At 41.9% G+C, this 23,584-nt stretch overlaps 1 protein-coding gene and 1 long non-coding RNA gene across 20 annotated transcripts in view; one reads left to right on the forward strand and one right to left on the reverse strand.

Annotated features, from left to right (window-relative positions):
* The window catches only part of ZNF567 (zinc finger protein 567), a 59,536-nt gene that overhangs the window by 11,348 nt on the left and 24,604 nt on the right, over positions 1-23,584 (forward strand). For 3 of the 18 annotated variants that reach the window (XM_077982505.1, XM_077982507.1, XM_028839011.2), the window contains exons 1-3: positions 10,277-10,315; positions 11,774-11,866; positions 17,881-17,955. In XM_077982505.1, coding sequence (XP_077838631.1) covers positions 17,947-17,955 — 9 coding nt within the window. In that variant the 5' untranslated portion in view covers positions 10,277-10,315; positions 11,774-11,866; positions 17,881-17,946. Of the gene's footprint in view, positions 1-10,276; positions 10,619-11,773; positions 12,091-17,880; positions 17,956-23,584 lie in introns of those variants that run through there. The other 15 variants (XM_077982504.1, XM_028839015.2, XM_028839009.2 and 12 more) reach the window with 13 other exon arrangements.
* Positions 2,601-10,135, reverse strand: LOC114674001 (uncharacterized). 2 transcript variants are annotated; one of them, XR_013410605.1, is made up of 5 exons: positions 9,953-10,135; positions 8,526-8,880; positions 8,132-8,203; positions 7,136-7,364; positions 2,601-3,433 (listed from the first exon to the last, which is right to left on the reverse strand). It is a non-coding gene; the product is annotated as an uncharacterized LOC114674001 (long non-coding RNA). The 2 variants fall into 2 exon arrangements; XR_013410606.1 differs by lacking the exon at positions 2,601-3,433 and adding an exon at positions 4,110-4,681 and having other exon boundaries at positions 7,300-7,364.

Consider the following 23,584-nt stretch of genomic DNA (forward strand, 5'->3'; position numbering starts at 1 on the left):
CTCTACTAAAACTACAAAAGTTAGCCAGGCATGGTGGTGCGCACCTGTAATCCCAGCTACTCGGGAGGCTGAGGCAGAAGAATAGCTTGAACCCAGGAGGTGGAGTGAGCTGAGATTGCACCACTGCCCTGCAGCCTGGGTGACAGAGTGAGACTCCATCTCAAAAAATAAATAAAATAAATACAATTTTAAAAATAAAAAATTAAAACTAAATAAAAATTTTTATGCAATATTTTCCTTTATTATTTATAATCTGCTTGCTGGGAGTATTTTCCTTCATTGTGAGTCTCTTGAGAGCTTTTGAAGAACTGATCTGGCATTTTTATAGCTGGAAACACTCGACTGTGTTTTTAGTATTGAGGTTTCATTTTCTTGACACCTAAGGTGACTTTATCTTCCTCTGTCTTGTTTATTTCTCTCCCTGAATTGACATCACCACAACAGGCCTAAGTCCAATTTCTTTTCCTATATACAGGACCTTTTATTTCTAAGCCAGATGTGATTTCCCCATTGAAGAAAGGGAGATAGCCATGAATGTGTAGAGAGTAATGTGTTAAGGTGGCTCAAAGAAGAGGGAAGCCATTGCAGGTAAATGCTCAGCTGAAATGAGAGTCAAAACTTCCAGGTATTGTTTGAGAAACTTTTCCCTCAGTGGCCAGTGGAGAGAACTGAGGTCCTTTCAGTCTGAGTTCCCAAAGACACTTCACCATCATCCCCCTGTGTCACTGTGCCCATAGCTCCTTCTATAATTCTTCCAGTTTTAAGGAGGGAAGGATTAGCCTTATAGAGTTTCTGATTATAAAAGAAATACATACTAAGCATTAAAATTCAGAAAACAGAATCCTATTCTGCACAGCAAAGGAAACAATAGGATGAAGAGACAACCCAAAGATTGGGAGAAAATCCTTGCAAATCATATATTGGATAAGGGGCTAATATCCAAAATGTAAAAGGAACTCAGACTTCTTAACAAGAATACAAATAACCCTATTAAAAATGGGCAAAGGACTTGTATACATTTCTCATAAGAAGACATACAAATGGCCAACACATATATGAAAAATGCTAAACATCTGTAATCATCAGAGAAATGCAAATTAAAACCACAATGGGGCCGGGCGCAGTGGCTCACGACTGTAATCCCAGCACTTTGGGAGGCCGAGCCGGGCAGATCACGAAGTCAGGACATCGAGACCATCCTGGCTAACATGGTGAAACCCCACCTCTAATAAAAATACAAAAAATTTGCCAGGCATGGTGATACGCACCTGTAGTCCCAGCTACTTGGGAGGCTGAGGCAGGAAAATCGCTTGAACCCAGGAGGTGGAGGTTGCAGTGAGCCGAGATCGTGCCACTGCACTCCAGCCAGGGCAACAGTGAGACTGCATTCCCCACAAAAAAACCATGAGATATTACCGTGCACCTGTTAGACACCTGCTGTTATAAACAAAGATGAAAGATTAGTGTTGGTGAGGATGTAGAAAAAAGGAACACTTGCACACTGTTGAGAGCACTGTAAATTACTACAGCCATTTTGACAAAGTGTAGAGCTTCCTCAAAAAACAAAAAATAGAATTACCATATGATCCAGCAATCCCACAAGGAATTGACATCAGTATGTCAAAGATGTCTGCACTCCCATGTTCACTGTAGAATTATTCACAATAACTAAGATAAGGAAACAAGCTAAGTGCCCATCAATGTATGAATGGATTTATTTTTTTATTTTTATTTTTTTGAGATGCCCGAGTCTCGCTCTGTCGCCCAGGCTGGAGTGCAGTAGCACGATCTCGGCTTACTGCAAGCTCCGACTCCCGGGTGCACGCCATTCTCCTGCCTCAGCCTCCCGAGTAGCTGGGACTGCAGGCACCCGCCACCAGGCCCGGCTAATTTTTTTTTGTATTTTTAGTAGAAACGGGGTTTCGCTGTGTTAGCCAGGATGGTTGCGATCTCCTGACCTTGTGATCCGCCTGCCTTGGCCTCCCAAAGTGCTGGGATTACAGGCGTGAGCCACCACGCCCAGCTGAATGGATTTTTTAAATGGAGGATATATATACAGTAGAATACTATTCAGCCTTAAACATGAAATTCTGTCGTTTGCAACAACATGGGTAAACCTAGAAGATGTTATGTTAAGTGAAATAAGCCAGGCACAGAGAGACAAATACTATATGATCTCACATGTGGAATCTAAAAAGTTGAACTCTTAGAAGTAGAGACTAGGAGGATGGTTACCAAAGGCTGGGGGGTGGGGATGTGGTGGATGGGGAAAGGGGAAATGCTGGTTAACAGGTACAAAGTTTCATTTAGATAGGAAGAATACATTCTGCTGTTCTTTTGCCCAACACAGTGACTACAGTTACTGTATTGTATATTTCAAAATAGCTAAAAGATAGGATTTTATATGTTCTCACCACAAAGAAATGGTAAATATTTGAGGTGATGGATATGCTAACCAGCCTGATTTGATCATTCCATCATGTGTTCATGCATAGAAATACCACATTGTACCATATAAATATATATACAATTATTGTACAAATATATACATCAATATACAATTGTACATACAATACGTACAATTACTGTACAAATATATACAATTGTCAATTAAAAATTTTAATAAAGAAATCTAAAATAACAGTTGCCCCCTTTTTGCATTTCATGATAAATCCCTTTACTGTCCTTCTCTACATACACTGAGTTTTAAAAACAGAATCAGCTAGAACATTGTTGCTGTTCTGAAACCTATCTTTCTCATTTAACACAAGTGAACATTTTTCTTTGTCAACAAGTGGTAAACATCATCCATTCTAATGGCTGTATTTTTTAATAGGTGGAGTTGTATCTTCAGGGCAGATTCCTAAAAGTGGAATGGCTGGGTCACAAGGGAAACATGTAGGTAGTTTATGTACATGTTGTCAAATTTCCCACCGTAAGGGTTGTGCCAGTTTGTTTTCCCACCAGCAGTATATGAGACTGCCCGATTCCCCGTACATTCATTCCTGTGGCTGCTCTAACAAGTCACCGCAAACTTGGTGGCTTTAAACAATAGTTTACTCTGTCACATTCTGGAGGCCAAAACTCCAAAAATCTAGACATCAGCAGGGCTGGACCACTCCTAGAGATTCGAGGGGAGAATCCTCACTTTGCCTCTTTCTCTGATGGCTGTAGCCATTCCTTGACCTGTGGATCCACCTCCAGGGTCACATTGCTGCCTCCTCTTCTTCTGTCTGCCAATCTCCTTGTGTCTCTTTTAAGGATGCTTGTCACTGGATTTAGGACCCACGCAGACAATCCAGGATGAACTCATCTCAAAATTCTTAATTTCATCTGCAAAGACCCCCTTTCCAAATTAAGTAACATTCACAGTTTCCAGAGATTAGGACATGGACATATCTTTTTGCAGGGTCATCAGTCAGCCGACTATATCCTGTCTCACCAACAGAATATGTTGTTATACTTTTTAATTTTTGTCATCCTGATAGGTTAAAAATGGTCTCAGTATTCCGCCCTCCCCCCACCAAGAGACAGGGTCTCACTTTGTTGTCCAGGCTAGAGTGCAGTGGTGTAATCATAGCTCACTGTAACCTCAACCTCCTGACCTCAAGCAAACCTCCCACCTCAGGCTCCCAAAGCACTGGGATTATAGGTGTACGCCACCTCACCTGGCCTTTCTCTATATTATTTTAATTTGCATTTCTCTTTTTACACATTTAAGGGCCCCTTTTACATATTTTTTGTGAATTGTTAATTTCTCTTACCCATCTTTTCTGTCAGGTTTTTGGGTCTTTCCCTTGACATTAAGAGCAGTTTTGTTTTGTTGAGACAAGGTCTCACGCCGATGCCCAGGCTGGAGTGCAGTGGTGCAATCATGGCTTACTACAGCCTTGACTTCCAGGGCTCAAGTGATTCTCCCACCTCAGTCTCCCAAGTATCTGGGACTACAGACACACAACCACACCCAGTTAATTTCTTGTATTTTTTTGTAGAGATGGGGTTTCACCATGTTGCCCAGGCTGGTCTTGAACTCCTGGGCTCAAGTGATTGGCCCACCTTGTCCTCCCAAAGTGCTGAGATTACAAGGTGTGAGCCACGGCACCTGGCCAAGTTTTTTTTTTGTTTTTTGTTTTTTCAATATATATATTGGGAATTGTTATAGACTAATTTGTTCCCCCTCCAGTTCATATGTTTAATATTATTAACTATAGTCATCGTGTTGTGCAATAGAACACCAGAACTTATTCCTCTTGTATAACTGAAACTTTGTACATACTGATCAACCTAACTCTTAATTTCTAGTAATTTATGTAGTAAATTAAAGACTTAAGACATACAACCAGATATGTGTAGAGAGAGTGAACAAGAGGGAATTAACAAAATAATTACACGATAAAGGGTGGGTGCTATGGCTCACACCTGTCGTCCCAGCACTTTCAGAGGCTGAGATGGGGATCACTTGAGGCCAGGAATTCAAGAACAGCCCAGGGAACATAGTGAGACCCCATCTCTATAAATTTTTTAAATTATCTGGGTGTGGTGGTGGTATGCACCTGTAGTCCTAGCTACTTGGGGAGCTGAGGCTGAGGTGGGAGGATTTCTTGAGTCTAGGAGTTTGAGGTGGCAGTGAGCTATGATAGTGTCACTGCACTCTAGCCTGGAGTACAGAATGAAACACTGTCTCGAAAATAAAAAAGAAAGGTTAAATTACAAACTACTACTATGTACAGCAACATGAATATAATGTTATATCTATATGTATCTATGTATAGAAATAATGTTGAGCAAAGGAGGTCAGACACAACAGTACATACTATGTGATTCTATCTATATAAAGTTCAAAACCAAACCATACTATTCTATTATAGAGGTCAAAATAATGGTTAACTTTGAGGTGTAATGATTGGGAAGAGATATAAGGGAGACTTCTGGGATGTTGGAAAGTTGCTATGTCTTTAATGGTGGTCGCATGGGTTAATTTTTTTATTATTTTATTATGTTTTTTTGAGACGGAGTCTCACTCTGCCGCCCAGGCTGGGGTGCAGTGGCACCATCTCGGCTCACTGCAAGCTCTGCCTCCCGAGTTCATGGTATTCTCCTGCCTCAGCCTCCAGAGAAGGTGGGACTACAGGCCCATGCCTGGGTAATTCTTTGTATTTTTAGTAGAGACGGGGTTTCACCGTGTTAGCCAGGATGGTCTCGATCTCCTGACCTCGTGATCTGCCCACCTCGGCCTCCCAAAGTGCTGGGATTACAGGCATGAGCCACCGCGCCCAGCCGGTTTTATTTTTTTAAAAAGCCAGCAAGCTATAATTGTATTTATTTTATTTATTTATTTATTTATTTATTTATTTTTTTGCGACGGAGTCTCGCTCTGTCGCCCAGGCTGGAGTGCAGTGGCCGGATCTCAGCTCACTGCAAGCTCCGCCTCCCGGGTTTACGCCATTTCCTGCCTCAGCCTCCCGAGTAGCTGGGACTACAGGCGCCCGCCACCTCGCTCGGCTAGTTTTTTGTATTTTTTTTAGTAGAGACGGGGTTTCACCGGGTTAGCCAGGATGGTCTCGATCTCCTGACCTCGTGATCCGCCCGTCTCGGCCTCCCAAAGTGCTGGGATTACAGGCTTGAGCCACTGCGCCGGGCCTCTATAATTTTAAAATTTGTGCTTCCTCGCTCGCTCGCTCTCTGTGTCTGCGTGTGTGTGATTTCATGTGTTCATTTCTTTTACCCACTTTTTTCTATCAGGTTTTTGGGTCTTTCCCTTGATTTTAAGAGTTTTTTGTTTTTGTTTTTTTGAGGCAGGGTCTCACTCCAACGCTCAGGTTGGAGTGTACTGGCACAATCACAGCTCACTACAGCCTCAACCTCCTTGGGCTCAGGTGATCCTCCCATTTCAGCCTCCCAAGTAGCTAGGACTACAGGTGTGCCACCACACCCAGCTGATTTTTTTTATTTTTAGTAGATAGGGGATTTCACCATATTGCCCAGGCTGGTCTCAAACTCCTGGACTCAAGTGTTCCACCCATCTCAGCCTCTGAAAGTGCTGGGATTACAGGCATGAGCTATACACACTCAAAATAAATGGAATATCTGCATTTTTAAATCACAGTTTTCTAACTACAAAACCAATTTTCTTTCAGTTCTGGTTTTTGCTTCTGAAGCCCAAATTTTATTACACTTAATGAAACCTGTGCATGGGTAATTCATTTAAATAAACACAATTTCCACTGGATTAGTGGACTTAAAAGACTAATGATGGCCAGGTGCGTTGGCTCACGCCTGTAATCCCAGCACTTTGGGAGGCCAAGGAGGACAGATCACGAGGTCAGAAGATCAAGACCATCCTGGCCAACATGGTGAAACCTCGTCTCTACTAAAAACAAAAAATTAGCCATGCATGGTGGCACGCGCCTTGTAGTCCCAGCTACTTGCAAGGCTGAGGTGGGGGAATTGCTTGAACCTGAGAGGCGGAGGTTGCAGTGAGCCGAGATCATGCCACTGCACTCTAGCCTGGCAACAGAGTGAGACTCTGTCTCAAATAATAATAATAAAATATAATAATATAAATAAATAAAAGACTAATGATACCATATAGTAGTGAATAGACACTCTCATAGTATGTTGTATATTGGTGCAAACTTAATCAGGGCAATTGATAAAGATGTGTAAGCAGGTTTTAACTATGAAAGCCTCATTCTCAGCAAAATATCTAAGACTCTATAAAAAGATACAATTTACATGTGCACAGAAAGGCATATGCAGTAAAACATTGCATATAATGGGAAAAAGCTGGACAGAACTTACATATCCAAACAAAACAGTGCAGCCATTAAAAGATTATGACACAGTTCATAATTTAGTGACATGAAAATTTGTTCACTATATTTTGTTAGAAGAAACAAGTAGATTTCAAAACAATTGTTATATAACCCTGTTCTGAATAGAAAAATCCTATATGCCTATATCCATGCACTTATTCATAAATGAGGTGAAGTTATTTGGAATAAAATGTTCAAAGTGCTTACTTTAACCTTTTTTAATCTCCAATCTGCTGAATTAAGAATCTACTAATTTTACAATGAGAGAAATCTGCTTTGAGAGCAGAAAAAAAAAATAAAAGGAGATATGTGTATGATACCTGGATTGCAATGTTGAAATGGTCTGAATTCTGGCTGAAGAGACCCAAACTTTCTTCATAGACATTCCGGAGCACTAATTCAAATACTGTCTCAAAGGTCCTAAATCTAGAATCCTAAGATTTTATACACAATGAGTTCCTCTTCTCAGTTGCCTCTCATTTACCTGGACACAGAACTCCTGTTAACCTCTTCACGAACTATTGCTCCAAGAAGGAAATCACATCTGGTCTGGACATAAATTAATAGGGTAATTAATAATAAATCCTTCACATAGGCAAAGAAATGGAATTTTGGTCTGATGTGGCTATGGAGAATTGAGACAGTTCCTTAATCATCAAGCAGAAAGAAGTTTAGAAAGTATTCTGAAGGATTAGGGTGATAACACTTTATAAATAACACAGGAGAGACGCCCATTTCCACCTAGAAATCTTAAACCGGTCCTTCAGAAAATAACCTAAGAACCCTGAAGATTCCCTAATCAATCAGGGTGAAGAAAGTAAGATGTTCCCAGAATACAGAATTTGAACTGGAAAGGGGAAAACATGTAAAAAGGGAGACCCGGCTGGCCGCAGTGGCTCACGCCTGTAATCCCAACACTTTGGGAGACCAAGGCAGGCAGATCACCTGAGGTCAGGAGTTTGAGACCAGCCTGGCCAACTTGGCGAAACCCCATGTCTACTAAAAATACAAAAATTATCCGGGCATGGTGGTGGGCACCTGTAGTCCCAGCTACTCGGAAGGCTGAGGCAGGAGAATCGCTTGAACCTGGGAGGCAAAGGTTGCAGTAAGCCGAGATCGCACCACTGCATTCCAGCCTGGGCGACAGAGTGACACTTGCTCTCAAAACAAAAAAAGGGGAGACCCAATTGACTAGTTAAATGTATGTAGGTGTTGTTATATCACACCCCTGAATAAATTCCTCTGATTTGGGGGAATGTGTGTCAGTCATCTGTACTCCACTCAGAAGTCAGTGCCACATTCCTGAGTCTACATACCCGTGAAATGACAGGAACCCGTGTGCCCATAAGGTCCTGGAGGGGAATGTAAAGTTGGTCAAGACATGGGAGCTAGACAGCAAGGAAAAGAAATTTCAAAGGGAAGTTAGTAGTCAAATTACCAACTATCCATGTAATATAATACTAAGACAAATGCAAAGTTGTAGAAAATAGTTAAGGATAAGGAATCTTTTCAAGATACTATTCAGAGAAATCACTTTACAAAACAGGTTGAACAATACAATTATATCAATATGGTCATTTTAAAAGTCTGGAAAGTTAAAAACCTGTTTCAGTTATCTATTGCTATATAACCACTTCAAAAGTTTATGGCTTAAAACAAAAAATAATTAGCTCATTATTTGCGGGGGTTGGCAATTTGGGCTTGGCTTGCCTGAGTGGGTCTTCTGCTGATCATATTCATGTGGCAGCTGTCAGCTGTTGGCTTGGTGGAGGCTGGATGGTCCAAGATGGTCTCCCTGAAATACCTGGCCATTGTTACTCACTGGACTTCTCTCTCCAAGAGATCTTTAATCCTCAAGTAAGCTGCTCTTAGCCTTCAGTCATGGTGGTCTCAGGGCAGGAAAAGGGGAAGAGAAAAAGCTGCACGACTTCCTGAAGCTTTGTCTCAGAAGTCTCACAATATCACTCCCACCACATTCTATTGGTCAAAGCATTTCACAAGGCCCTGCCTAATAGTAACCAAACCACTGACTAGCATTTCAGGAGGAGAAAAAAACACTCCCTTTCTGAAAAACAAAAAGAGAACAAAAATAGAAAATACAACAAAACTTCCTTGACCTTGGTTTTAAGATATGCTCAGCAATGGTTCCCTTTCCTTGGGGCTCTTAGAGAACCTCAAGGCAAGGGAGAAGGGGAAAGGAAAGGGGTAAGGAATCATGAGACATCACACCTTTCTTGGAACCCAGACTGGCTAAACTGGAAAAAATTATTCCCACCACACAAGCTCTCATCATTTACCATACACATACTCAGATGGAAGTAAAAGGGAGATGGGAGTACTGATAATCCTTCTTAATATTCAAGGGAAAGGCCAGGGTCACTGATTCCCAGGACTGGGGACTTTCTCTAAATTCACATAAGTCTCCCGGGGAGACATCTCTGGGAATGATGTGGTTCACATGGAACCTGACCTCTGGGAGTTCCCAAGGGAGAGCATCTGAGGAAGGAATCCTACTCCTAGGCTCTCCCCATCACGTCTTCCCAGAACTCTGCCTGAGAGACACTTACAAAGCCTCGTTCCAAAAACAGGTCTGTGCTTTTTCTGTTTGCAGATTTTACTCCACCACTCGATTATCCCTTCCCTTTTACGGCTATTTCACTGCAGCTGGGGTCTATACAGCTATAAAGCAGGAGAAAAAAGGAAGCTGGGAACTCAGAGATGCAGAGCCCAAGAAACAATCAAGTCTAAAACTGTCACATAGGTGGGGACTCTACCAGGATCCCGTGTTAAACACCAGGCTGAGAACTGGGGACGGGGGTGCCCTGAGAAGACAACGCGGGCCATGCTTCATTGCAAGATGACTCTGATTAACATAGGCATCATCGTAGTCCTCACAGGCACATGGGGGAGATCTTCGACAGACCCCTCAGTCCCAACATTAAACACAGCACTGCAGAAATGAAGCTTTACCCGTTACACACACAACACCACAGACTTAAAGGTTCTTCCATCACACTAGGCCACACTGTCACGATGGGAGGTCTCAAACCCTACAGTGTCACACACCCCACATGACAGCCGACCACAGCCACCCAAAGGTCCCGCATCCGAGCAGGGACAGGAACACAATCACGCACCTGTTGCAGCCTCCTCGCCGCACACACAGCCGCCTTGTCCTGGCGTCAAACACGCACACACGCATACACAGGTCCGAGCTACGGCCCTGCACACCCCGTCTGCGTCCCGGGAGCCCGGGGCTTCCTCACTTTGAGCGCCGCCCGCACCCCAGCCATGCACTAGGAGAACTTGGAAGGGGAACCTGAGATCAAAGTTCGAAAACGGCCCGGGAGCCTGTGGGAAATGTAGTCCAAGGCCGGTAATGCCCGGATGTGGAGAAGGCGCGCGTAACCGGTGGCCCGCAGGAATGCGCCGCGGAGACACCTGGGAGTCGCCCTCCGCGCGGGAGTACGCATGTGCAGACGCCCGGCCGGCGACCGAAGGTGAGGCTGGTTGGTCGGGTGGTGGGACCCGTAGGGAAAGCTGAGAAGGCAGGAGGGAACCTGGGCTGGGGAAAGCAAGAAGGGAAGAGGAGCAACCTGGGACGAGGAGTTGGCGGGAGGAAAGTGCGAGTCCGGGCCCCGGAGAAGGCTGGGAGAGAAGCAGGAACCAGAGCGCGGGCCGGGGAGTGCCTGAAGAAGGGAACCGGTTGCCCGAGGTGGGGGTGAGCTCCGCAGTGGCAGGAATTTCGTCTGATTTTCGTCCCCCGGCTCCTGGAGCACGGCCTGGCATACAACAGGCGCTCCGTATGTGTGTGGCTTTTCGTACCTGTCCTGTGTGTTGTGGTAGGGGAATGTGTTATTCTGCGTGGTAGGGGAATGTGTTATTCTGCGTGACGTTGTGGAACTGGTTGTTTATGAAAGTGATGCGGTCCCTGCGTGTCTTAAGTTTTAACTTAAATTAGGTGCGGGTCGATTTGTGTTTGAGCCTGTGTCCGACTTCGGAGAGGCGACAGTGAGAGCATTGTGAGTGAAAGGTTGTTACTTTTTGTAGAAGTATAAGTTCAGCGAAATTGTGCACGACGTGGGGGCCTGTGGGATTATGACTATGTAGTGGGTGATACAGCTATGAATATGCCTAATTTTTAAAGTACTTTGTGTGCACGACCTATGGTGACTGTGAATGTAGCACACTGTGCGACTTAGGTGGAGTGCTTGAGAAACCGAGTGCTGACTAAAGTATGCATTGTTTAGATTGATTTCCGAGTGTTGGGCATTTTATATATGCCTATAGAATTTGAGTCTGGTAATTAGACAAGTAAAATAGTGATTTTTTTTTTTTAATGGAGAGGAAGAGGCAAAATAATTTTCAGAGGGTAAGATTGGACCCATGCGCGGTGGCTCACGCCTGTAATCCCAGCACTTTGGGAGGCTGGGGCAGACAGATCACCTGAGGTCAGAAGTTTGACCAACATGGTGAAACCCCGTCTCTACTAAAAATATAAAAATTAACTGGACATGATGGCGCATGCCTGTAGCCCCAGCTACTCGGGAGCTGAGGCAGGGGAGTCGCTTGAACTCGAAGGTGAAAGTTGCAGTGAGCCAACCACTGCACTCCAGCCTGGGCGACAGAGCAAGACTCCCTCCCTCCCCCTCCAAAAAAGATCATTTATTGGGAAAACCTGGTATTGACTGATGACTGATATGCTTAGATGAATAGAACACCACTGGGACCAGTATTTTAAAGATTAAAAAACTGTATCTCGTAACTGTCACTCTCAAAATTCCTATTTGGGTGTGTGTGTGTGTGTGTGTGTGTGTGTGTGTATATATATATTTGTAGTTTTTATTTTTTTGCTGGATGAATTTCTTCTGCTGGAAGCCTGCAATGTGAAGGGATACATGATTAGTTTCTTCTCTAATTCCCCAACCTTTATTTTTTCTCCTCTTTACTCCCTATAGGTAGTCTTCAGCTCTCATGGATTGGGAGCTAATGAGAAGACAGAAGTCAGAGACAAGAAGAGGCTAACATGACCGATACCGCTATAATTTAGTGTAAGTCATCTTTTACCTTCCAAGAGAACCTGCTGCTTGGAACCTCCAGATAGGCTTCCCTTCTCATGGACATAGCCTCTTCTCCAGCTGCTGCCCCAGTGCTTCCTCTGGGCATGCAGTGGCCCACCCACTCTGGTGGGTGGGTTTGTCCAGTCAGTCCTCTTTGATAGGACCCAAGACAACCCAGACAGCCTCCACCCATGGGGTCTTCACCTAATGCTAAGGTGAGAATTAGCCACCTCAGTCACTTTGCCTTCCCAAATCCTAGAAACATGTACATTTTTGCCAAGAATTCTCTCACCACTTTGGTTCCTGGTGGACTCAGGGTCTGAGGGACCGCTTTGTGTTGTAAAGAAGGGAGAATCACTCACGTTTTTCCCCCTGGAAAAACACTGTTTTAAAAATAACAATCTCTTAAAAATATATTTTCTTCTCTCTTCTCTCAGCCTCTCCACCCTCCTAAAGGAGGAGTTTAATGATAGCAGAATTTTACACTCAACAGCTGTGTAAGATCCTGTTCTGAAATGAAGTTCTCTTAGAATTTTGTTTCATTCACCATCTTTGGGATGTCAGCTGAGGCTGAGGCAGAAAGACTTCTAAGTTTGCATCCTATTAAAAATGAACAGTAATAACGATTAGAAAACTCAGGGTTGTTGGAAAAAACATTAACAAATCAATAGGGTTTGTATGTGGAAAGTATGGGGGAAAAAGACTTTATTTACAGTGGTCATCAAAAACAAGGGATACAAAGGAAGTGACTTTACTAATTACGTGATATGTCATTAAAAAGCACATCTTAAAATAAGACTTTGGGTGGGGCACGGTGGCTCATACCTGTAATCCCAGCACTTTGGGAGGCTGAGGTGTGTGCACTGCTTGAGTCCAGGAGTTCAAGACTAGCCTGGGCAACTTAGTGAAACCCTGTCTCTACAAAAATACAAAAATTAGCCAGGCGTGGTGGCACGTGCCGGGTGGCTAGCTACTCAGGAGTCTGAGATGGGAAGATCACCTGAGACCAGGGAAGTCAAGGCTACAGCGAGCCATGATCACACCACTGCTCTCCAGCCTGGGCAACAGATTGAGACCTTGTTTCAAAACAAAACAAACTATAAAACCCTTAGGAAAAAACACATAGGCATACATCTTAATGATCTTAAATTTGGCATGCATGCTTTTGGAGTTACTTTCCTGGTGATTGAAATGTTCTAAAATGGCCGGGCGCGGTGGCTCAAGCCTGTAATCCCAGCACTTTGGGAGGCCGAGATGGGGGATCACGAGGTCAGGAGATCGAGACTATCCTGGCTAACACAGTGAAACCCCGTCTCTACTAAAAAATACAAAAAACTAGCCGGGCGAGGTGGCGGGCGCCTGTAGTCCCAGCTACTCGGGAGGCTGAGGCAGGAGAATGGCGTGAACCCGGGAGGCGGAGCTTGCAGTGAGCTGAGATCCGGCCACTGCACTCCAGCCCGGGCGACAGAGCGAGACTCCATCTCAAAAAAAAAAAAAAAAAAAAAAAAAAAAAGTTCTAAAATTAGATTGTGGATGATTGTTCATTATGATGGTCTGTGAATATACCAAAAACCATTGAATTGTATACTTTAGATGAGCGAATTTTATGGTGTGTAAATTATATCTCAGTGCTGTCATTTGAAAAATCTTGGCTAGGCCACCTCTGCAATGTGTAACTGAGCAAGCTGTGAGTGTCTCCTATGTTAGTCATGTTAGTCAATTTCAGGTATAATGGGACCTACCTCACTCAGGGTTTTTGTGAGGGTCATTGGATCTACATCACAGGGAATTATTTTGGAAAGTGTAAAGAAATAATTGAATTCCAACTATCCAAGAGAGGGAAACTGGGTGAATTAACCAAGTACAGTGCCACTGAGAAGTATTATGCAGCCATGAAAAGGGATCAATTGCATGGATTTATGGAGAAGGGCCTCCAGGATACTTCGGATTTTTTTGTTTTTTTGTTTTATTTGTTTCTGAGACAAGGTCTCACTCCATTGCCCAGGCTGGAGTACAGTGGTTTGATCATGGTTCACTGCAGCCTCGACCTTCCTGGGCTCAGGTGATCCTCCCACCTCAGCCTCCCAAGTAGGTGGGGCTACAGGCATGTACAACCATACCTGGCTAATTTTATTTTTATTTTTTTGTACAGTTGGGGTCTTGCTGTGTTTCCTAGGCTGGTCTTGAACTCCTAGGCTCAAGTGATCTGCCCACCTTGGCCTCCTCAGGTGCTGGGATTATAGGCATGAGCCACCTTGCCTGGCCTCCAGGATACTTCGTTAGTGACAAAAGCAATAGAGAATATCATATTCTATCTTTTATCTAAGTTTTCAGCTTATCCTTTCATTATTTTAATATAAGCAAATGTATATATTTGCATTTTTTTAAACTCATGTCACCACCATCACCCAAATTTAAAAAGAAAACAAAAACAGAACACTTCTAGCCCCCATCCAGTTACCCTGGCACAAAAATAACCTCTGTTCTAATTTCATCTCATATAAAAGGAGTCATGCAGAATGTAACCTTTTGAGTCTGGCTTCATTCAGTAAGGATGTTGCAATCAGTAAGCTATAGCTGGGACTACAAGTACATGCCACCTTCATTCAGTAAGGATGTTGCAATCAGTAAGCTATAGCTGGGACTACAAGTACATGCCACCATGCTGGCTAATTTGTGTATTTTTACCTTGTAGAGAGAGAGTCTCACTATGTTGCCCAGACTGGTCTCGAACTCCTGAACTTAAGAGATCCTCCTGCCTTGTCCTCCCAAAGTGCTGGGATTGCAGGCAGGAGCTCAGTTCAGTTGCATGTTGCAATTCATTCATATTATTGCATGTATCATTGCTTCATTCTTAGTACAAAGTAGTATTCCACTGTCTGGATGGATCAGGATGGATCACAGTCGGTTTCCATTGATTATCCATTTGTCCAATTATCCATTGATGCACACATGGGTTGTTTCCAATTCTGAGGTGCTTATGAATAAAACTGCTATGAACATTCACATTCGGGTCTTTTTGTGGATACATGTTTTTGTTTGTCGTGGATAGATACTCAGGAGTGGTATTGATGGGTGGTTTAAACAATTACTTTAAAATGGTATCTTTACATGGAGTAGTTTGGCCTCTTGATTGTGGTGGTGGTGACACAAATCTAAATGCGTGATAAAATGGTAAAAACATGCACATAATGAGTACATGGAAAATTAGTGATATCTGAAAGAAGTTGGCGCATTGTGTAATGACAATTTTCTAATTTTTTATTTTTATTTTTTTAGAGACAGAGTCTTGCTCTGTTGTCCAGATTGAGGTACAGTGGCACAGTCATAGCTCATTGTAGCCTCAAACTCCTGGGCTTAAGTGACCCTCCCGCCTCAGCCTCTTAAGTAGCTAAAAGTGTACACACCATCATGCTGGCTAATTTGTGTATTTTTATTTTGTAGAGACAGAGTCTCACTATGTTGCCCAGGCTGGTCTCAAACTCCTAAGCTCATGCAGTCCTCCTGCCTTGTCCTCCCAAAGCGCTGGGATTACAGGCATGAGCTACCTACTGTGCCCAGCCAGTTTTCTGATTTTGACCGTGTGCTATGGTTATGAAGATGTGACCATTGTGGAGAAGCTGGATGAAGGGTAAATGAGACCTCTCTGCACTATTTTTGCAAGCTTCTGTGGATCTATAATCATTTCAAAATAAAAAAAAATAAATTTTAAAAAGAGCCTGCTGCAAGACTGAGAAGTGCCTATGGTGTCTGATTCCCTGTTGTTGAGCATGAATTCTATTTCCTACTCTAGGCACTTTTGGACAAAGCCATGCAGAATATCTTATCCCATACCTGCCCCTGTGAGCTGCTTACCCTTTCTCAAAGTTTCCAGCAACGCTGGGAGTGGGCGGGATGTGGTGGTTCACACCTATAATCCCAGCACTTTGGGAGGCCAAGGCAGGAAGATCACTTGAGCCCAGGAGTTGGAGACTAGCCTAAGCAACATAGTAAGACCCCATTTCTTTAAAAAAAAAAAAAAAAAGCCAGTCTTGATGGTGTGCGCCTGTAGTCCCAGCTACCCAGGAGGCTGAGATAGGAGGATCATTTGAGCCCAGGGAGGCCGACACTGCAGTGGTGATGGTGCCACTGCACTCCATCCTGGGCAACAGAGTGAGACCCTGTCTCAAAAACAAAAAAATTAAAATTAAAAAATAATTAGCTGGATGTGGGTGGTGCATGCCTATGGTCCCTGCTATGCAGGAGGGAGAATTGCTTGAGCTGAGGAAGTCGAGGCTGCAGTGAGCCATGATCATGCCACTGCATTCTAGCCTAGGCAAAGAGTGAGACCCTGTCTCAAAAATAAAATAAAAGTAAGACTTGAATAAAAGGACAGGAAGACACAACATGATAAAATGTCAAAACTTCCTAACATTTCATGGATTTCCATTAAAATTTTAATAAAAATGTTTGAGCTTTCTAGCATTGTTAAGAGAAAATAAACACCAGAAATTCTGAGAGAGAAAAACTGTCAGGGAAGTAGCCCTCGTAGATACTAAACTGTTTTAAAACTGATAACTGTAAGGTGATCCTAGCAGTTAAATGAACAGTTCAGTGGAAATAAGTATAAAGCTCAGGTCTACTTAGATATATTAAAGGGAATAAAATATGTGATAAAAATGGCAGTTTTGATGAGTGAAGGAAATACAGATTGTGGAGTACCTTGTGATACCAAACTAGATGGGCAAAATATTTTTATTTTTATTTTTTATTTTTTATTTATTTATTTTTTTTGAGACAGAGTTTCATTCTTGTTGCCCAGGCTGGAGTGCAGTGGCGCACGATCTTAGCTAACCGCAACCTCCACCTCCCAGGTTCAAGTAATTCTCCTGCCTCAGCCTCCGTAGTAGCTGGGATTACAGGCATGTGCCACCACGCCCAGCTAATTTTGTATTTTTAGTAGAGACAAGGTTTCTCCATGTTGGTCAGGCTGGTCTCGAACTCCCAACCTCAGGTGATCCGCCTGCCTCAGCCTCCCAAAGCACTGAGATTATAGGAGTGAGCCATCGCGCCCAGCCTAATTTTTAAAATTGTATTTTTACATGGAAAAAAACAATCAAATGAGAAACTATAAAAAATTATTTGGGGCTGTGCACAGTGGCTCACGCCTGTAATCACACGTAGGAGGAGCACATGAGGCCAGGAGTTTGAGACCAGCCTAAGCAACATTGCAAGACCTCATCTCAAAAGAAAGCAATAATTTAAAAAATTAGCCAGTCATGGTGTTGTGTGCCTTTCGTCCTAGCTACTTGGGAGGCTGAGACAGAATTGCTTGAGCTCAGGAGTTTGAGGGTGCAGTAAGCCAGAATAGTGCCACTGTACTCCAGCTTGGATGGCAGAGTATGACCCTGTCTCTAAAAAAGAAAAATTATTTGGAACTCCTACCACAAAAGTAAAGGATTAATTTCCTTCCTTTAAAGAAGTCTAGCAACATTTCAGAAAATAAAAATAATAGAAAATGAAATAAATGATGAGACCACAGATAAGAAGCTAAAAGCGTTCTTTAAACTTATGAAAAGAAGCTTATTGTTCATGGTAAGAAAACTAGAAACTAGAACCACAATTTACATGTGTTAGACAAGCATAGAAAAATTTGTATCAGTAGTATTCCTTGGTGTGGAATGACAGGTATTCTCATATATTGCTGGCAGTACTATAAATGGTACAGCCTTAATGGAGAGCAGCTTGGAAGTAGTTAATAACAATAGGCTGACTAGGAGGGAAAAGGTAGTGCGTGAGGGGAGATGAGCTTGTCCAAAATCCATCCTGCTGCCCCAAAAGCCTGTATCTCTGGCCTTGGGGATAAAACGGGATTTGCCTAGCTGGTTCTCCCCTCTATGTGGCATGTTCAGAGTGAACAAGGATCAATACAAGGGAAATGGAGGCAATTTTAATAGAATTATAAGAGCTGCGAGGCACATGTGGTTTCACGTGGCTTTTTTTTTGTCTCGGCTTTGCCTCCTTAGGAACTGCCTCTTTTCTAAAGAGGACCCCAAAGGAAGGACTGGTCATCTCTTTCATATCTCAAAACCATGGCTCAGGTAAGGCGATGGTTTCTCTCTCCTTTCTGAAAGTCTTTTTTTTTTTTTTTTTTTTTTTTTTAAAGGATATTTGGGTATATGTCTGTCTTGTCCTACATCCTCCTGCCTATCTTTCCCTTCAGAAAACTGGTCCTCCCTTTTTCCCATATTGGTTAGATATGACTCTATCTTCCACAAATGCTCCCAATTTTAACCAGTGTTCACACGTTAAGTGAATATATCAAGCCAGGTATGGTGGCTCACACCTGTAATCCCAGCACTTTGGGAGGCTGAGGCAGGAGAATTGCTTGAGCCCAGGAGTTCAAGACCAGCCAGCCTGGGCAACATAGAGAGATCCTTGTCTCCACCAGAAATAAAAATAAAAAAAAAATTGGCCAGGTGCAGTGGCTCATATCTGTAATCCTAGCACTTCAGGAGCCGAGGTGGGTGGATCACCTGAGGTCAGAAGTTTGAGACCAGCCTGGCCAACATGGTGAAATGCTGTCTCTACTAAAAATATAAAAATTAGCCGGGCTTGGTGGCAGGCGCCTGTAATCCCAGCTACTCAGGAGGCTGAGGCAAGAGAACTGCTTGAATCCGGGAGGCAGAGGTTGCAGTGAGTGAAGATTACGCTGCTGCACTCCAGCATAGGTGTCAGAGTGAGACTCTGTCTCAAAAAAAGAAAAAAATTAGCCCAGTGCAGGTGCAGTGGCATGCGCCTGTGGTCCCAGTTATTTGTGAAGCTTAGGTGGGAGGATAGCTTTAACCCAGAGGTCAGGTCTACAATGAGCCATGATCATGTCACTGCACTCCAGCCTGGATGACAGAACAAGACTCTCTTTATTAAAAAAGAAAAAAAAAGGCTGGGCGCTGTGGCTCAAGCCTGTAATCCCAGCACTTTGGGAGGCCGAGACGGACGGATCACGAGGTCAGGAGATCGAGACCATCCTGGCTAACCCGGTGAAACTCCGTCTGTACTAAAAAAATACAAAAAACTAGCCGGGCGAGGTGGCGGGCGCCTGTAGTCCCAGCTACTCGGGAGGCTGAGGCAGGAGAATGGCGTAAACCCGGGAGGCGGAGCTTGCAGTGAGCTGAGATCCGACCACTGCACTCCAGCCTGGGCGACAGAGCGAGACTCCGTCTCAAAAAAAGAAAAAAAAAATAGTATCTCATTCACCATCTCCTCTCTCAGTCTTCTTCCAGAAGCTATGCAGGGACAAAAATGCATTTCCTTGAATTAAATGAAAATGTATTACTGAATGAACCCGTCTTGTGTAGATTAAAAAAAAATACGACTTTATTGCATCCACAGACTGGAGTCTAGATAGTAGTGAAATTGACAGAATTTATATAGAATCAGTAAGTAGCAAGAAGTCTTGTGTTGAGGCTTTGAGGATGGAAATATGATTGACAACTTGTACAAAGAACTGAGAATCTTGTGTTTCTCCTCTATCTTCAGTTTTGCTCACAGCTGCTAACAATTTCTAAAAATGTGTGGCCTTCCAATAACACCTGCTTAGTATATTAATTCTAGATTTATTTCTGTTTTCACATTTCTTCCAATTTTATGTTTGGATGTAGAAGTAAATATATTTGTATAGACTGCCATACTAAACTAGAAGTGTAAGTCTTAAAATATTCTGCTTCTGGTTTCAAAGACACTACTCTTTCTTGTTTCACTCAGAACATTTATCTTCGTATCTGGACTTCTTAAATACTGGTGTTCTCTGTATTCTGTATCGGTTCTCTTCTATTTACACTCTTCTGTTCACTATCTACCACTATTATTCTAATGATGCTCATGTAATTTTAATTCTAAACCTCTGTCTTTTTTGATGGATAGTCAAAATTATATATCCAGCCTCCAGCAAGATATCACCACCTACATGTTCCACAGATCCTTCATGCACATGTCTGAGATTCACCTCATTGTCTCCTTCTGCCCATTCTATCCTTTTGTTTTTTCCAGTCTGGTTAGGGCCCCAACCCCTACCCATCTGCTGATACAGCCAACATGAGTTAAAATCTCCCATTCACTGCGAAACCATTGAGTGGCAAATTCTGTTCCTCTTACCACAGTTCCCTCCATCCTCCACTGATAATGTCTTTATTTGGATTCCTCTCTCATAGCGGTCACTTGTCTTCCCATTTAACATCTTCACTTATTTTCTACTTCTCCAAGGGCTCACCCCAGGGCTTGCTTACATATTTTTGTTTTCTGTGCTTTTGTGTTTAACTTTTTATCATGGTAAAATATACATAACAGAGAGCTTACCGTTTTAACCATTTTTAAGTGTATAATTCAAAGCCATTAAGTACGTTCACAAGTTGTGTAACTGTCACCACTATCTATTTCCAGAACTGTTTTTCTTCATTTCACTTAGAAATTCTGTACTAGTAACACTAAACAGTTACTCCCCATTTTATTCTTTATAGCATCAGATGGAAGGTGCCTTAGAGGAATATATAGACATTTCATTAGAAGACAAGAAAATGTTAAAATGCTTATAACAGTTTAAATACAAGAATAATAATCATTAATGCTAATAGAGTTTTCCAATTCATGAACATGATGCACATCTCCTTTTATTTAGATCTTCCTTAAATTCTCTCAGTAATGTTGTTGCTTTCAGTGTACTAGTCTTGTAAATATTTTTTATATCCTTGGATTTTTTTTTAATGCTGCTGTAAATGGTGTTCATTTTTATTTAAATTTCCCACTGTTTATTACTAGTTTGTGAAAATGCAATTGATTTTTTTATCTTGACCTGCAACCTTTCAAAACTCCCTTATTCTAGTAATTTTTTTTTTAATAGATTCTTAGGATTTTCTACATGGACAATCCTATCATATGTGAATAATGACTGTTTTCTTTTTTTCTAATCTATATATTCTCTTCATTTCTGTCTTTCCTTACTACATTGTCAAGAACCTCCAGTACAATGTTGAGTAGAAGTTCTAAGAACAGACATTCTTGTTTTGTGCCCAACTTAGGCGAAAGGCATTGTTTTTCATTATTAAGTTTGATATTAGCTATAGGATTAGGATTTTTTTTTTTTCTTTTTCTTTTTTCCTTGAGACAGAGTTTTGCTCTGTCATCCAGGCTGGAGTGCAGTGGTGGATCTCAGCTCACTGCAACCTCCGCCTCCCAGGTTCAAGAGATTCTGGCATGTCAGCCTCTCATGTTGCTGGGATTACAGGCATGCACCACCATGCTGGCCTAATTTTTGTATTTTTAGTAGAGACGGAGTTTCACCATATTGGCGAGGCTGGTCTCGAACTCTGGCCTCAAGTGATCCGCCCGCCTTGGCCTCCCAAAGTGTTGAGATTACAGGCGTGAGCCACCATGTCCGGCTTGAATTTCTTTTTAAATGAAGACATTCCAGTTAGCTGATAGTTTTTATCATGAATGAGTGTTACATTTTCTCAAAAGTTTTTCTGGGCCAGGTGCAGTGGCTCATGCCTGTAATCCTAGCACTTTGGGAGGCCAGGGCAGGTGAATCACTTGAATCAGGAGTTCAAGACTGGCCTGGGCAACATACAAAATACAGAAAAAATTATCTGGGTGTGGTGGTGGGCACCTGTAATCCTAGCTGCTCGGGAGGCTGAGATAGGAGAATCGCTTGAACCCAGGAGGTGGAGGTTGCAGTGAGCCGAGATCGTGCCACTGCACTCCAGCCTGGGCAACAAAGAGCAAAACTCCGTCTCAAAACAAAACAAAAAACAAAAAAAGTGTTTCTTCATTTATTGGTTTTTCACATTATATGGCTATTACTATAATGAATTATATTGATTGATTTTTGAAATGTTAAATGTAGTTGTCCTGGGATAAACTCCACTTGGTCGTGATATAATACTTTTGTATATATTGCTTCATATGTTAATTTGATTCATATATAAAGCAATATATAGCTTTATATATGAATATGATGAATTTGCTAATATGTTGTTGCTGATTTTTCTTATCTGTGGTTCATAATGGATCTAATGTATGTTTTTCTGTTTGATGTCAGGGTAATGCTATCTCATAAATGAATTGAGATGTATTCTCTCCTCTTATTATTTTCTGAAAGAATTTATGTACAATTGGTATTGTTTCTTCTTTAACATTTGTTAGAATTCACTGTGAAGCGATCTATCTGACTTGGAGATTTCTTTGTGGAAAGATGTTTAACCAATAGTTCAATTTTTGTAATAGAATGAAGACTGTTCAGGTTATCAGTTTTTCTTTTAATTCAATGAGCTTTTGTAGTTTGTGACTAGGAATTTTGTTCAGTTCATCTAAGTTGTAAAATGTATTGGCATAAAGTTGTTGCTCTTTTTATCCTTTTAATGTTTGTATAATCTGTAGCAATACCCCTTTTTAATTCTTGTTATTGATGATTTGTATCTGTCACTTTTTTCCCTGGTTCATTGGCTACAGATATATCAACGTAGTTGATCTTTTCAAAGTACCACACCAGCTTTTAGTTTCATTGATTTCTTCTAGTATTTTTGTTTCCTCATTTCTCCTCTTTTATTTTGTATTTCCTTTCTCTCTCACGACTTTGGGTATAATTAGCTCTTCTTTTCGAATTCTTACATAGATGGAAGTGTATATTGAGTTAAGACATTTCTTTTTTTCTAATAGAAGCTTTAAATGCTGTAAATTTCCCTGTAAGCACTATTTAAAGGGCTCCCAACAAATTTTGACATGTTGCATTTTCTTATTCAGTTGAAAATATTTTCTAATTTTCTCAGGTTTGTTTTTTACCCATTGGTTATTTAGAAATGTGTTTAATTTCCAAATATTTGGGGATTTTCCAGATAGCTTCCTGTAACTGGTTGTAGTTTAATTCTGTTGCAATCACAGCAGAGTCTATATGATGTCTTCCTAAATTTATGAAGACTTCTTTTATAGCACAGAGTACAGTTTAATTTGGTCAGTGTTCTCTGTGCCCTTGTAAAGAATGCATATTCTTACGTTGTTGGGTGTATCCTGTAAATATCAGTGAGATTAAATTGGTTGATTGTGTTGAAAGTTTTCTGTACTCTTATTGTTCTTCAGTCTGTTACAGAAATGACCGAAGGAAGAAAGTTGAAATCTTCTATTATAACTAAGCTTTGTTTTTAGATGCGTTTATATTTAGGATTGTTGTGTCCTGTCGTGAATTCACCCTGCCCTATTATTATGAAATGCTTTAATTAATCCCTGATAATATTCTGAATAATATTGTCCTGAGATCTATTTTGATTAATATTTTTATAGCTATTCTAACTTTCTTATGATTGTATGATGTCTTTGTTCTTTGTGCTGCTATAACAGAATGCCTGAAACTGGATAATTTATGAAGAACAAAACTCAATTTTCTCACAATTCTGGACCCTGGGAAGTCCAAGATGAAGATTCAGGCAGGTTTGGGTGTCTAGTGGTAGTAACAACAGATTACACATTGAAGAAAGAAAAGATCAGTGTTCTCTGCTTCCAAGATGGCACCTTGAGGCTGTGTCCTCACATGGCAAAAGTACAAGCCAGCCACATGCTACATGAAGCCCCTTTTACAAGGGCCTTAATCCCATTCACAAAGGGAGAAACCTTAATGACTGGCCTAATGGCGTATTAAAGGCCCTACTTCCTTCCACCTCAGCCTCCTGAGTAGCTGATACTACA

The sequence above is a fragment of the Macaca mulatta genome, chromosome 19 (assembly GCF_049350105.2).
Source record: "Macaca mulatta isolate MMU2019108-1 chromosome 19, T2T-MMU8v2.0, whole genome shotgun sequence".
NCBI lineage: Eukaryota > Metazoa > Chordata > Mammalia > Primates > Cercopithecidae > Macaca > Macaca mulatta.